The 11,402-nt window shown below is 45.2% G+C and overlaps 1 protein-coding gene across 3 annotated transcripts; it reads left to right on the forward strand.

Moving 5' to 3' along the window:
• The first annotated feature begins 233 nt into the window (after positions 1 to 233).
• Positions 234 to 4,118, forward strand: C2H7orf25 (chromosome 2 C7orf25 homolog). Of its 3 annotated transcripts, none has more exons than XM_076332281.1 (2): positions 234 to 285; positions 2,542 to 4,118. In XM_076332281.1, exon 2 carries the CDS (start codon positions 2,558 to 2,560, stop codon positions 3,824 to 3,826), a length of 1,269 nt encoding a protein of 422 aa, XP_076188396.1. In that variant the 5' UTR covers positions 234 to 285; positions 2,542 to 2,557; the 3' UTR covers positions 3,827 to 4,118. The 3 variants fall into 3 exon arrangements, with proteins under 3 accessions (XP_076188396.1, XP_076188394.1, XP_076188395.1); XM_076332279.1 differs by having other exon boundaries at positions 259 to 289; XM_076332280.1 differs by lacking the exon at positions 234 to 285 and adding an exon at positions 732 to 750.
• The last annotated feature ends 7,284 nt before the right edge of the window (positions 4,119 to 11,402 follow it).

Here is an 11,402-nt window from a genome sequence, read left to right on the forward strand (position 1 = left end):
CGATGAAGTTCAAGCCCAAGGCTCGCTTGTCTCTGGCATTTCTGACCTAATGTAACGTCTTTGCTCCTTAATAAAGGCTTTTCGGGATACAATACGTATTTATTTGAGGACCGCCGTGACTCTGGCTGCAGGCACGCCGGGGAGGAGAGCCAGGCCGGGAGGGCTGGGGGCCGGCGGCGAGGCGGATGCGGCGGTTGTCCCCGCCCGGCGGCCCCGGGGGAGGCGGTGGGCCGGGCCGGGCCGCCTCCTGTCGCTGCCCGGGGCGAAGGCTGTTGCCGCCGGGTTGTGAGTACGGGCTGCGGGCGTCGGGGGAAGGCGGCGGCGGGGAGGGAGGGAGGGTTGCCCGGGAGCGCCCGGAGAGTCGAGGCGGGCCCGGGGTTGTCGCGCCCCGATAGTGACTGGGGGGGCAAGGAGGGCAGGGGCCCACGTCTCGCAGCCACCCGAGTCCCGCCGCGCATCCTGCCGGGGAAGTGTGTCGGGTGAGGGCGAGGCAAGGGGAGGCGCGGCCGGGGCCGGCAGCCGGGGCTTCCCGGGGTCCGCCGGCGCCGCCGAGAGGGGCTGGGGGCAAGCGCCGAGGGCACCCTGCCCTCACCCAAGATGGTGCCGCGACCGCCCCGGCGCCGCACTCACGTGATCGCGGAGCGGCGCGAAGGTGGGGGCGGTGGGCGGACAGGACCGGGTCGGGGGCAGGCGAGACGTCCGTTCCGCAGCTCCCCGCCGAGGGGAGATGCGGGCCCTGAGGGGAAAGGGGTAAAGCGGCGTCTGCGCGGGGCTACGAGGGGAGGCGGGCGAGGGGGCGGGCTGCGGGGCGGGTCCTGACGGGCGCCCTCAAATGGCGGGCGTGGGGACGGCTGTCCCCGCTGGACCTGTCTGCGCATGCGTGACGGGCTTGGGCCGCGCTGGGTGAGGCGCGTCCGCCTCGGCCACCGGCTGCCCGGGCCCCCGTTTGTGTGAAGGGTTTTATTTTTTTCCCCACCTTATTTTAAGGAGTAGCTCTTTTTCTGAGACCCTGTGGTTGATAGTGTGGCCGCCTCGCAGTTGTTGTGCTGAAAAAGTAGTTGGGTTTGTGGGCTTACTTTCATTGAAAAAATTGAAGTAAGCTTCGTCTTGAAGCCTTTTTATGTTTGTAGAAGTTGAAGCTGCTGTGGTGAGAGGTGCCAAAGTATTAACTGGGGCGTTTTACTCATTGCTTTACATGTAAGAATAAACTTGTGGCAATGGTGAGGACTTTGGGGGGGAAGGACTGATTTCACTGGCCACCTCTGACCCTGAAGAAAGTCAGTAGGTCATGTTGGAAGACATTAGGCTTTTTGGTTGAGAAGAAGGGGGGATTTTGGTGGTGTTGGATATTGACTGGGCCTGTAGCAGTTAATGCTGACTGTATTTGAACTTGTGCATAATGCAAGGGTGACTTCAGCTGCTTAAAGTCAGGCTCCACAGTTGCACTGGCAGAGCCTGCTGTAGGACCCAGGCCGTATCCTGTTGCTTGTTTTCAGCTGAAGCTGCATTTGTCTTGCCCTTTAATACCAGTTTGCTTCAATGTGCAGCTTAGGTAAGAATTACAGGAGCGTGTGTTTATGCTTGTAATTGGGCATTAAAATAGATTAATTTCACTATTCATGGTGGTTATTTACTGCCTGTCATAAAAAATGGTATTGTTTGCTGTGGTATTGAAGCCTATGTTTCTGAAAGCCAGCCCACATTCAGTTAAGTAATTCCTATCATACTTTCTTCAGGGAGACATACTAAAGTGATATGGATACGAAGGAATAGACTTAGCGGATGCAACACAGTAAATGTTTAGTAGAACTAGAAAACATAGAGATTTCTAGATCTTCCTGGCTCCAGAATTATGAATTGTAGTCTGTCATGATGCTGTGTAATGTTGAAACTTTGCCAGGAGGTTGTTAGGGGCTCATTCACTGAGTTGTACAGTGTAAGTTGGAAGCTGGAGAGGACAGAGCTGTGCTACCCATAATTGTAAAATATAATGGGCTTCTTCTATGCTGTGTTAAAATACTTGCTGAGAGCCAGACTTCACAGTTTTTATGCACGTCTGTAAGCATGGTGGGTAGCTTTTATATTTTAATGGTAACTGTGCTGAGAGGGAGAGGCAAGATTTGCTTATGGCGTTAACAGGATTTCTAATTTTGCTCTGGATGGCAACTTTTGCAAATGAGCTGAGAGTTGAGATCTCTCTAAGTGACTAGCTCAGTGAAGGGCTCGTGTGCCGGGGGGGGAAACCACAAAGGTACACGGTGTGTGTAGAGACTTAAATGCTGCTGTTCTCCCTTGCTGAGAACTGAGATCTTCTGAGGATCTTCTGCAGCTGTAGGTTGGATCCCCAGAGGCGAAGGAAAGGAATTGAACTCTTTGGTGGGACTTGTGCTGAGGTTCCTGATGCTTGTGCTTTACAATACTGGTAGCTGTTGCACTAAATCTGCTGCAAAGCTCCAGTGTATACTGTTGCAAAGACCTCTTTTGACTGTCTTTATTCTTGGCCATGGAATAACAATATTCTCTTTTGCTTTCACTTGATAGGAATAATGTTTCCAACATGTCTGTGCAGTCACTGCTTTGTGAAAGAATTGCTGTTGCCAAAGAATTGATCAAGAGAGCAGAAGCCCTTTCCAAGTCCCAGAAAAGGAGAATAGAAGGTGGGGCAAAACTATGTGGCAAACTGAAGGCTGAGCTAAACTTCTTACACAAGGTGGAGGCAGGGAAGGTGGCCATTAAAGAATCCCATCTGCAGAGTACAAACCTTACCCATCTCCAAGCCATTATTCAGTCAGCAGAGAACCTGGAGGACATTGTCAGTGTCCTCCATGTCTTTGCTTATGAGGACAGGTTTGGAGACAAACAGACATTGGTGGTAGATGTTGTTGCAAACGGAGGCCACACGTGGGTGAAGGCCATCGGTCGGAAGGCTGAAGCCCTGCATAACATCTGGCTGGGGAGAGGCCAGTATGGTGACAAAAGTGTCATTGAGCAGGCAGAGGACTTCCTGCAAGCAAGCCGTCAGCAGCCAGTGGAGTACAGCAATCCCCACATAATCTTTGCGTTCTACAACAGCGTGTCCAGTCCTATGGCAGAGAGACTCAAGGAGATGGGAATATCTGTGCGAGGAGACATTGTTGCTGTGAACTTACTGGCAGAGTCATCTACAGAAAACGAGCACCTTAGCGCCAGTGAATCAGATGAAGAAGGCCCTGAATTCCTGCAGGTGACCAGAGTAGACCGGGAGAATTTAGTGGCCAGCATTGCTTTTCCCACCCAGATCAAAGTAAACGTGTGCAATAGAGTTAACTTGGACATCACTACCTTAATAACCTATGTCTCTGCTCTGAGCTACGGTGGCTGCTACTTCATCTTCAAAGAAAAAGTGCTAACAGAGCAAGCGGCTCAAGAAAGGAGGGAGAGAGTCTTGCCTCAGCTGGAGGAGTTCATGGAGGGGAAAGAGCTCTTTGCCTGTGAATCTGCTGTCAGAGATTTTCAGTCCATCTTGGAAACGCTGGGAGGACCTGGGGAGAAAGAACGAGCTGCGTTGCTTGTGAAAAGAATTAATGTGGTGCCAGATCAGCCGTCTGACCGTGCCTTAGGACTAGTGGCTAGTTCAAAAATCAACAGCCGTTCTCTAACCATTTTTGGGACAGGAGACACTTTAAAAGCCATCACCATGACCGCAAATAGTGGGTTTGTGAGGGCAGCGGCTAACCAAGGTGTCAGGTTCAGTGTGTTTGTCCACCAGCCACGAGCATTGACAGAAAGCAAAGAATCTGTTGCTACACCTTTACCAAAGAGCTGCCCACCTGATAATGGACTATAAGTCATTAAATGAGTTAGCCATTGAAATATTGCAGGTGCTGCAGTGGAGGCATTTGGAGAAACAGAAGAATCATAACAATACATTTTTGGGTGTGTATCAGTGAAAATGGTAACTGTAGCGGTGGAAGGGCTCCTCAAGGGATTTGCAATATCTTTACTCGGTCCTTGGGGTTTTTTTGTTCAGCTGACCATTAATTTATTTGCTAAGGTAATAAGATTTCAGTGAAAATTGTTAACTGGCTTACAGTGTATTAATTGTATCCATCCCTATTAAAAAGTTCAGTTAAAGCACAGTTGCCATTGTGCCCTGGTCGTTTTTGTCCTCTTCAGAGAGATTAAATTCAGCACTGTAGATGGACTTCAGACTTGAGTTCCGTGGAACTCAAATCTTTCTTTCACCTATCCTATTCAACTGAATTCTTTGTTGATTCAGAGGTACCTTGTGTAGAGACCTATGCCTTTTTGGGCGTACGCTGTTTCATGAAGACGTGACTAGTAGCCATGAATAGAAACCAACTTAAGCCTTCCTTCTTTTACTGAAAGGAACCTCTGTGTGTATACCATGTTAGACTGAATTGAGTAACAGCTTTAAAATCCCTGGAAAAATCAGTTGAAATTGGAGTTTATTGGCACTAATATGTGTTGACTCTTGGGCCAAAGTGGACGGCCAGTGGTAGCAGACCAAGGAGGCAAATCTGCTTCCCTTTTCTCTTAGTCTTTGCCCAAGTGCAAAGTTTTGCTGGGTGCAAAACCCAGCTTGAGGCTTCAGATAACAGAATCCTCCTAAACTGAGCCAGCACCCAGGTAATTTTTGATACTAGCAAGCTCTCTGCTGAGGACTCATGAGCTTGAATTTGGCTCTGTTGCTTGTGGATTACCTGAAACAAAGCCTCACTGAGGTCCTTTAGTGTTGGCGTAGTGGAGGAGGAGGTTTGTGGGCTATGTTGTTAATTGCTAGTTAGCCCTATAGTAGCGAGAAGCTTTTTCACTGGTGTTGTAATTGCTGGTTTTACTCGAAGTATAGAACAAATAACAGTTTCTTCTTTTTTTTTTTAGGACAGAGTTGCTGTTTTAGAAGTCTTTCTAATGTTTTTCTGTATGCTGTAATGATAGCACTTGCTGTTTGGTATTAATTTGCATCAGGTTCCTGGTGGAAAATTCTGAGACGTCAAAGTGAACCTCTTGGCCCTGAGCTATACATTTTATCAGGTCAATGAGAGAGATACGCCCTGAATATTTTATAGGCTGTTGTTCAACAAGATAGCATTATTATGCAGCTTATAGTTCAGGCAAAGAACATTCCCTTGCCTCTTGCCGCTCCACTCTAAATTTCTTCCTACGGTACAAAGTAGCTGCAGTGCTGCCCTTAGCCATAGTCTCTACCTATTTATTTCTGTCTCCAGTACTCTGGTGTACTCCAGCACTGGTGTAAAGATACTGGCATGCCAGCAAAACCACTCTGCATGCCTCTTCCAGCTGAGTAAGCTTAACTCCAAGGAGCGAGACCATACTTTTTGTCGGTATGACTCTTGCTCTGCTCTGTTCTTACTATGCCTGTAGAGTAACCTGTTAGGAGTTGTCACCAATATCCACATGCTGCATATCTTTACCTGTAACTTAACAATGTAGAGGGCAGTCTGCTCTTCACCTGCCCCTTGTTTCTGCTGGTCACTGAGGTAGTTCACAGCGTTTAGTTAAGATGGGTGGAACTGGATTTTGGTTTTTTGCTGCTTCAGCGTCCAGTCTTCTACCTGCCAGTTTCACAGGTCTCCCTTGGTGAGTTGTTCTAACGAAACATCTAGCTTGTTCCTACAGTCTTAATGCTGTGTAACAAAACCTCATGGCAGGATACATCCCCCAGTGTATCCATTAATTTTCCTGAAAGTTCTCTGAAGGGAAAGGAGGACCAACGCAGTGAAACGATATAAATAATATGTTGGCTGTACTGCAGAAATGCGAGTTTGCCTTAGTAGTTAACAGCGCAAGCTTCATCATACAGGAGCTTAGGGAGATAGTGCTTTATCACGGTATGATGGATTTACCAGAGCATGACCACAGATGTTCGTGAAATGTTACAGTGCTATAAACAGCTGGAAGGAAAGGTACCTTTCACTTCTGCCATGAGAGCTCTTACTCTGGACACCCGTGTGATGCCTTTCCTATGCAGTAGGTGTGGGAGTAGAGGTGGGAGAGGCTGTCTGTGGAGAATAAGACAGAACTGTGTGTCTCAAAACTGTGTTTCTGTTTGGTATCATAAGTCCTGAAAGAAGGTATGAGAAACATCCTAGTGAATAATTTATGAACAAACAACCTGGGAGAGAGGGCTTCTTTTTGTTTGCAGCTCGGAGCTTTAAAAGCTGAGGTCCCAACAGACAGCTTACTATTTATCACTGATCAATCTGTTTTACAATCTTACAGGATATACTTAAAGCTAGGTGCATGGTAACAGTGCACTTATGCATGGTAATTCATTATGGCCTTTTAAGAACTAATCCTTTGTATTTAAGTTACTTTTAATTTGCTTGCAGCCTGATCAGGGTTTTGAATGAGTAAATGGGAGAGAGCTGCTTCATTCCACTTCTTGCTGTGACTCTAAGAAGTGGGTTTCCATCACTTTCCTTGCTGTATCCCATTCACTACTCTTGAATATCCTCTTGGGCACTCTCTAAAGAGGTTTCTCCAAACCACAGATGAGAGGGCCGTGACCCGCATTCTTACATGGTAGGTGACCCAGAGAAAGTAGTGAAAAGCAAGTAACCTCTGTATTGTCTAGATTAGAAGTGGGTGAGCTCCATTTACTGTATTTCTTCACTCCTGCTGCTGCAGAGCTAGCTGACTTGTTTTGTAGTGATAGTTTTGTATGAACATTAAATCCAACTCCGTTTAAAAGCCTCTGTATCTGGAGCCATCGTGTGGTGATTTTCTTCATTACCAGTCATTTTTGCCCAACACAGTATTTGTTACTGAATCCATTTTCTTTCTCTTACCAATTTCTACCAATCATATGAGCAATATTTTAGGAATACGAAACTCTAGAAATTATCTGCGTGCCACTGTGTGACTTGAGGGTTTTTTGTTGTTGTTGTTGTGTCTCCCTGTTGCATGGTGTAATAAAAAGCTCAGAATGTGGGCGTTCTGTTTTGTTTTGTTTTTTTTAAAAGCTATTTCTACCTTCAGTGGTTTTCTGGCTTGGTCAAACAGAAGTGCAATGCTGGCAGACTGTAAGAATTGCTTTGTAAGATGAAACCTGAAACTGAATGCTGGCTTGGAGCCAAAATGTGTTTTGATTGTAATATTTGGTGGCTTTTGTATTGCCTTCCAAGATATTGGTGATTTACATATACAAATTGGTGTTTTGGTTTAGTGCATTTAGCTAGCTTCTACTTAATTTTACAAATGGGGGGATTAGATGTTGGACTTCCCTTATTTATGACTTTACAAATGAGTAAATTAGAAGATACCAAATTATGTTTGCAATTAAGTTGAAAAACATGGAAATCCAAGACTGCTTATCCTTTCTTTCAGTACCACACAGCTGCTTTGTCTACACTGTACCAGGCACTTGAGGATATGGAGACATCTCACTTGCTGCAATGGATTTTGTTTGATTATTTTTTTCATGAAATTGTTCAGCATTAAGTTCCTTGGGAAAGATGGATTCCTAAACTGCTTTGGAGACCCTTGTTCTTCTGGCGCTTTTAATTTATTTTACATGATCTCTGTACGGTTCCATAGTCTCCGAGGAGAGTCAGGATCTCTGTTCTGTGCAGCACTTGGCCTGCTCTCTTTGCTCCAACAGTAAGAATACCAAACAAGGAATGCTGCAATTGATGCCAGGCATTAGGAAGCACTTGGATATTATATGAGAAATAAATAGGTAAGTGAAGTTGCTAATACATTCATGTTTCTAATTTATCTTCTACAGTTTTGTCAGAAGCAAACTTATTTTTGGACACAGCTGTGTATGTTCTTTACTTACTGTTGTTCTGGCTGACAAAATTTGCAGATAAATGACTTGTTTGTCATTGTACCTGCAAGCCGTGAAAACACTCAGAGGTAGTTTTGTGTGTTGCAGCCACAGCTGTGTAAAAGTGTTATTCTTTGGTAGGTTAATGGGCTAAATAGTGGCTTGTGTTTCAAACTGTCCCCTTCCTCTGATGATGCCTTCAGCGGACTTAAAGCAGTCTGTTGAAGTCTTCTGGAGCCTGTCTGAAAATACTTTTACAACTCTGTTCCTAGTTCCTGAAACGGAACGTAGGCTTGGTCACAACAGTAATAAAACAAGAAAACACAAGCATCAGTTGTTTGAAATAAATTTGAGAGGAGACCTAGAAAAAAATACCCTAAAATATTTTTTGTTAAGGTGGAGCAAGGAAAGGATTTACAATAATGACAAAGTATGTAGTTGCAAGGACATTCTTTATTTCAGGTTATTATGCAAGCAAAACAGCACAGGTCACTTGTTATCTAATTAACCTGGTAAAGTAAGCAAGAATTAGACAGGGTTCTTGAACTGAAGGCTGTGGTTACAGTTTTCCTGCAAGCGGTAGTTTTAGGAACGGCTCTGCTGTCCAGCTTGCTGCAGGCACTGCGTGTGTGTGTTCTTTTGTGGTGAAATCGGCTCTGTAGCTACATGTGGCTGTTGCTTTTCCGTCAAGATTTAATGTTGCAGTTTATTCTGGAGTAAAAACAAAGAGAGTGAATGTAGAACTACTACACTGAGTGGCAGAACTGCTTGGAATTGCCACTTTGGGGCTTTGCAAATTGTTTCCTATGAACACCATGGAAATTAAGATTGTTCCTACATCAACTATTGTAAAGAACAAGAAAAAAACCAAACCAACCTCCTCAAGCCTTCATTGTTCAGAAGATCCCTCTGTCCATTTAAAAGATCCTCACTTACAATGTCTTACATAAGACATTCCTCTCTTTAAAAAAAAAAAACAAACCCACAACCCCCCCCCCCAAACCCCAAAAACAATAAAACAAACAAACAAAAAACCCAAACAAAAGAAAACCAAAAGAATTAACATCTGATCATGAAGCTGTGTCCCTTTGTTCATTAATGAGCCTGAGTGCATGACAAAGCAGCTCATGGGTAATGAGAAACACGGAGATACAGGGCACAGAAGTTTACACTACAGTGTAGGTACCAAAATCCAGGGGCTAGAGGAGTGAGTAGCATGAGTGCTTGATACTATTTTTTTGCTGAGGTTCATCATATCCATTTACTGAAGCATTTGAGGTCTCAACACTGCCCTGGTGGTAACAGTAGTGAAGGTGATAGTTTACAGCAAGCTCAGGAAATTCTACCGTAGTGCTTCCTTGTTACGTTGGTGGTAGTAGTGCTGACTAGTTTCAGGGGTTGCTCCATTTTCTGAAACCACACTGGACATGATAGTCTCATTTCCAGTTTTCCTAGCACAGACATAGTCCTAAATGCTGTTGAAGTAAGCGGGAGAAGCAAAGCAAAAACGTTTCGAAGGAAATGCTTTCAAGGGAAAACACTCAAAAGATGAGGCAGCTGATGTGAACAAGGGTAAAGGAATATGGAAGGCTAAGTGAGTTGCAGATTGTCTTGCTAGCCAGACTAGAAGCATGGCAGGAATTGGTGAGGATGGGGAAAAAGTAATTCTTCAGTGTATCCCCTTCCATGCTCTGTGCCCTGCTGTGAACTCTGGGGAAGCTGCTGATAGCTCTAAGGGACAAGGGGTAGAGCCTTCAAATGTAAGGCTTGTCTAATGTTCAAGACGAGATCTTTGGGTGATGTATCACACAACCTCCTTGCAGGTGAGAGCTCCATATGGATGAATAATATGACAGACCCTCTGCTGGTTTGCAGTCACTGAATTTCTGACTCCTCTTCAGGTTTTTCTTCTGTAGGGGATAATTTGGCCCATCTTTACAGAGATGAGGTTCACCAGAGTGAAATGTCACTCAGGCAGACCACAGGCCGCCATAACAATGAAACTCCAGCATATAAATCTGGTTTTGGGTTTGTTTCTCGCCCACCCACCCACACATTAAGAATGTGCATTATAAGTCAGCATTAACTAAATCCACAAGAGAAACCTCTTTCATGGAGAGGGGAGGTGCGAGCTCCTTACTTCACATACAGCTGTAAAATGCACTCATCCATAATAACACAATTTGTCTTAAGGAGTCTTCCCTTCCTCTCCATTACTGGCAATTTATTTATGTTTTTTTGGAAGGAGGAGAGGAGCAGAAGGTGGCTAGATCTCTGGCATGCCAGATACCCTGCCAGAAATAGACTACAAGGAAAAGCAGTATTTTTTACGTTTTGCCCCATTAGTGCAGGAAAGGTAGGAGCACTGGAGTAACAAAATTGAGTAACAATAACATGGACAATCAAAGACAAAATGGGTCTTACCAGATATTTCAGTGGTTGACTCCAGGGTTGGTTCTTTGCTTGGCTCTGTGCTAGGCTTAGGGGTAGATTCAGTACCTGGCTCTCCACTCAGCTCCCAAGTGGCCTGTTCGCCTTCTTGCACTCCAGTGTTCCCAACTTGCTCCGTGCCTTCCTCCTTGTATGGGTCTCTGCTGTAGTCCAGGGGGAGCTCTGTGCTTGGTTGCATGCTGGGCTCTCTGCTTTGCTCCACACTCGTTGCCTCAAGCACAGGGGGAACAGGGGTACCTACAAATAAAATGAAAGGAATGGATGAGGAGGATGGTTTGAAAAGCCAGGTTACTTCTAGGGGTATCTAAACATGTACATAGTTGCTTTTATGGATCAGAGAGCCCACGTAGGAGTTTGAGGAGGGAAAAAAATAAATCTGGGAATAAGTACACTCTGGAACATGAATCTTATTTCAAATTGACAAAGATTGATTTGCCAGTATGTTTTTGACTCACCTTGTGCCTTTAGCAGATCGACCAGAATCAGAGCCAGCAGTGCTGAAAGGATTGTCATCTTTTTCAGCATGGTTACCAAAATGCCGCGTTAAGCACGAGTGTTTGGAGTGAAACTTGAAGTACGTAGTGGACAGAAAGCCCTGGGTATTTAAAGGCAAGCTCATACCTCTGTGTGCTTTGGCATCTTCCTGAAAATAACAGGTTGCAAAAGCAATGTCCAAATTACATTCTCAAAATGAATTTAGGACCTGTCAGGAACTGTAATCAGTCAGTTCCTGCCCCTTGCTACAGGTTGAGATAACCTTTACTGCTTGCAGTAAAGGACATTGGCGACAGAGAGGTGGGGCAGTGGTGGCCCCAGACTGCAGTAGCACCGACAGTGGTGTCACTGTGTGCCTCTGGCAATGTTGGTTTCTCAACGCAATTGATCCTGTTGGTTTTGAATGAGGATCTTAAAAAATCCTTTGATATGCCACTTGACAAATTGAACGTGCCTCACAGTAACAGGTGAAAGGTGAGGTGTGACTTAAAATGTACAGTTGGCTTCTGTGTGGTAAGGAAATAATAACAGTGTGAAAGAACTGTGATGTTTTGGTCAAGGCTGGATGAGCATTTCATTGGGAAGCCTTCCTTTTTCATTGTTGAAAACTTGTGTGTTTGTGCATGTGTGTATCTAGCCTGTGATATCTCAGGCAGTATCTCAG

Source organism: Aptenodytes patagonicus, chromosome 2, assembly GCF_965638725.1.
Source record: "Aptenodytes patagonicus chromosome 2, bAptPat1.pri.cur, whole genome shotgun sequence".
Taxonomy (NCBI): domain Eukaryota; kingdom Metazoa; phylum Chordata; class Aves; order Sphenisciformes; family Spheniscidae; genus Aptenodytes; species Aptenodytes patagonicus.

Coding starts and splice junctions, on each gene's coding strand:
- C2H7orf25 (XM_076332281.1), top strand. CDS start 2,558: ATGTCTGTGCAGTCACTGCTTTGTGAAAGAATTGCTGTTGCCAAAGAA.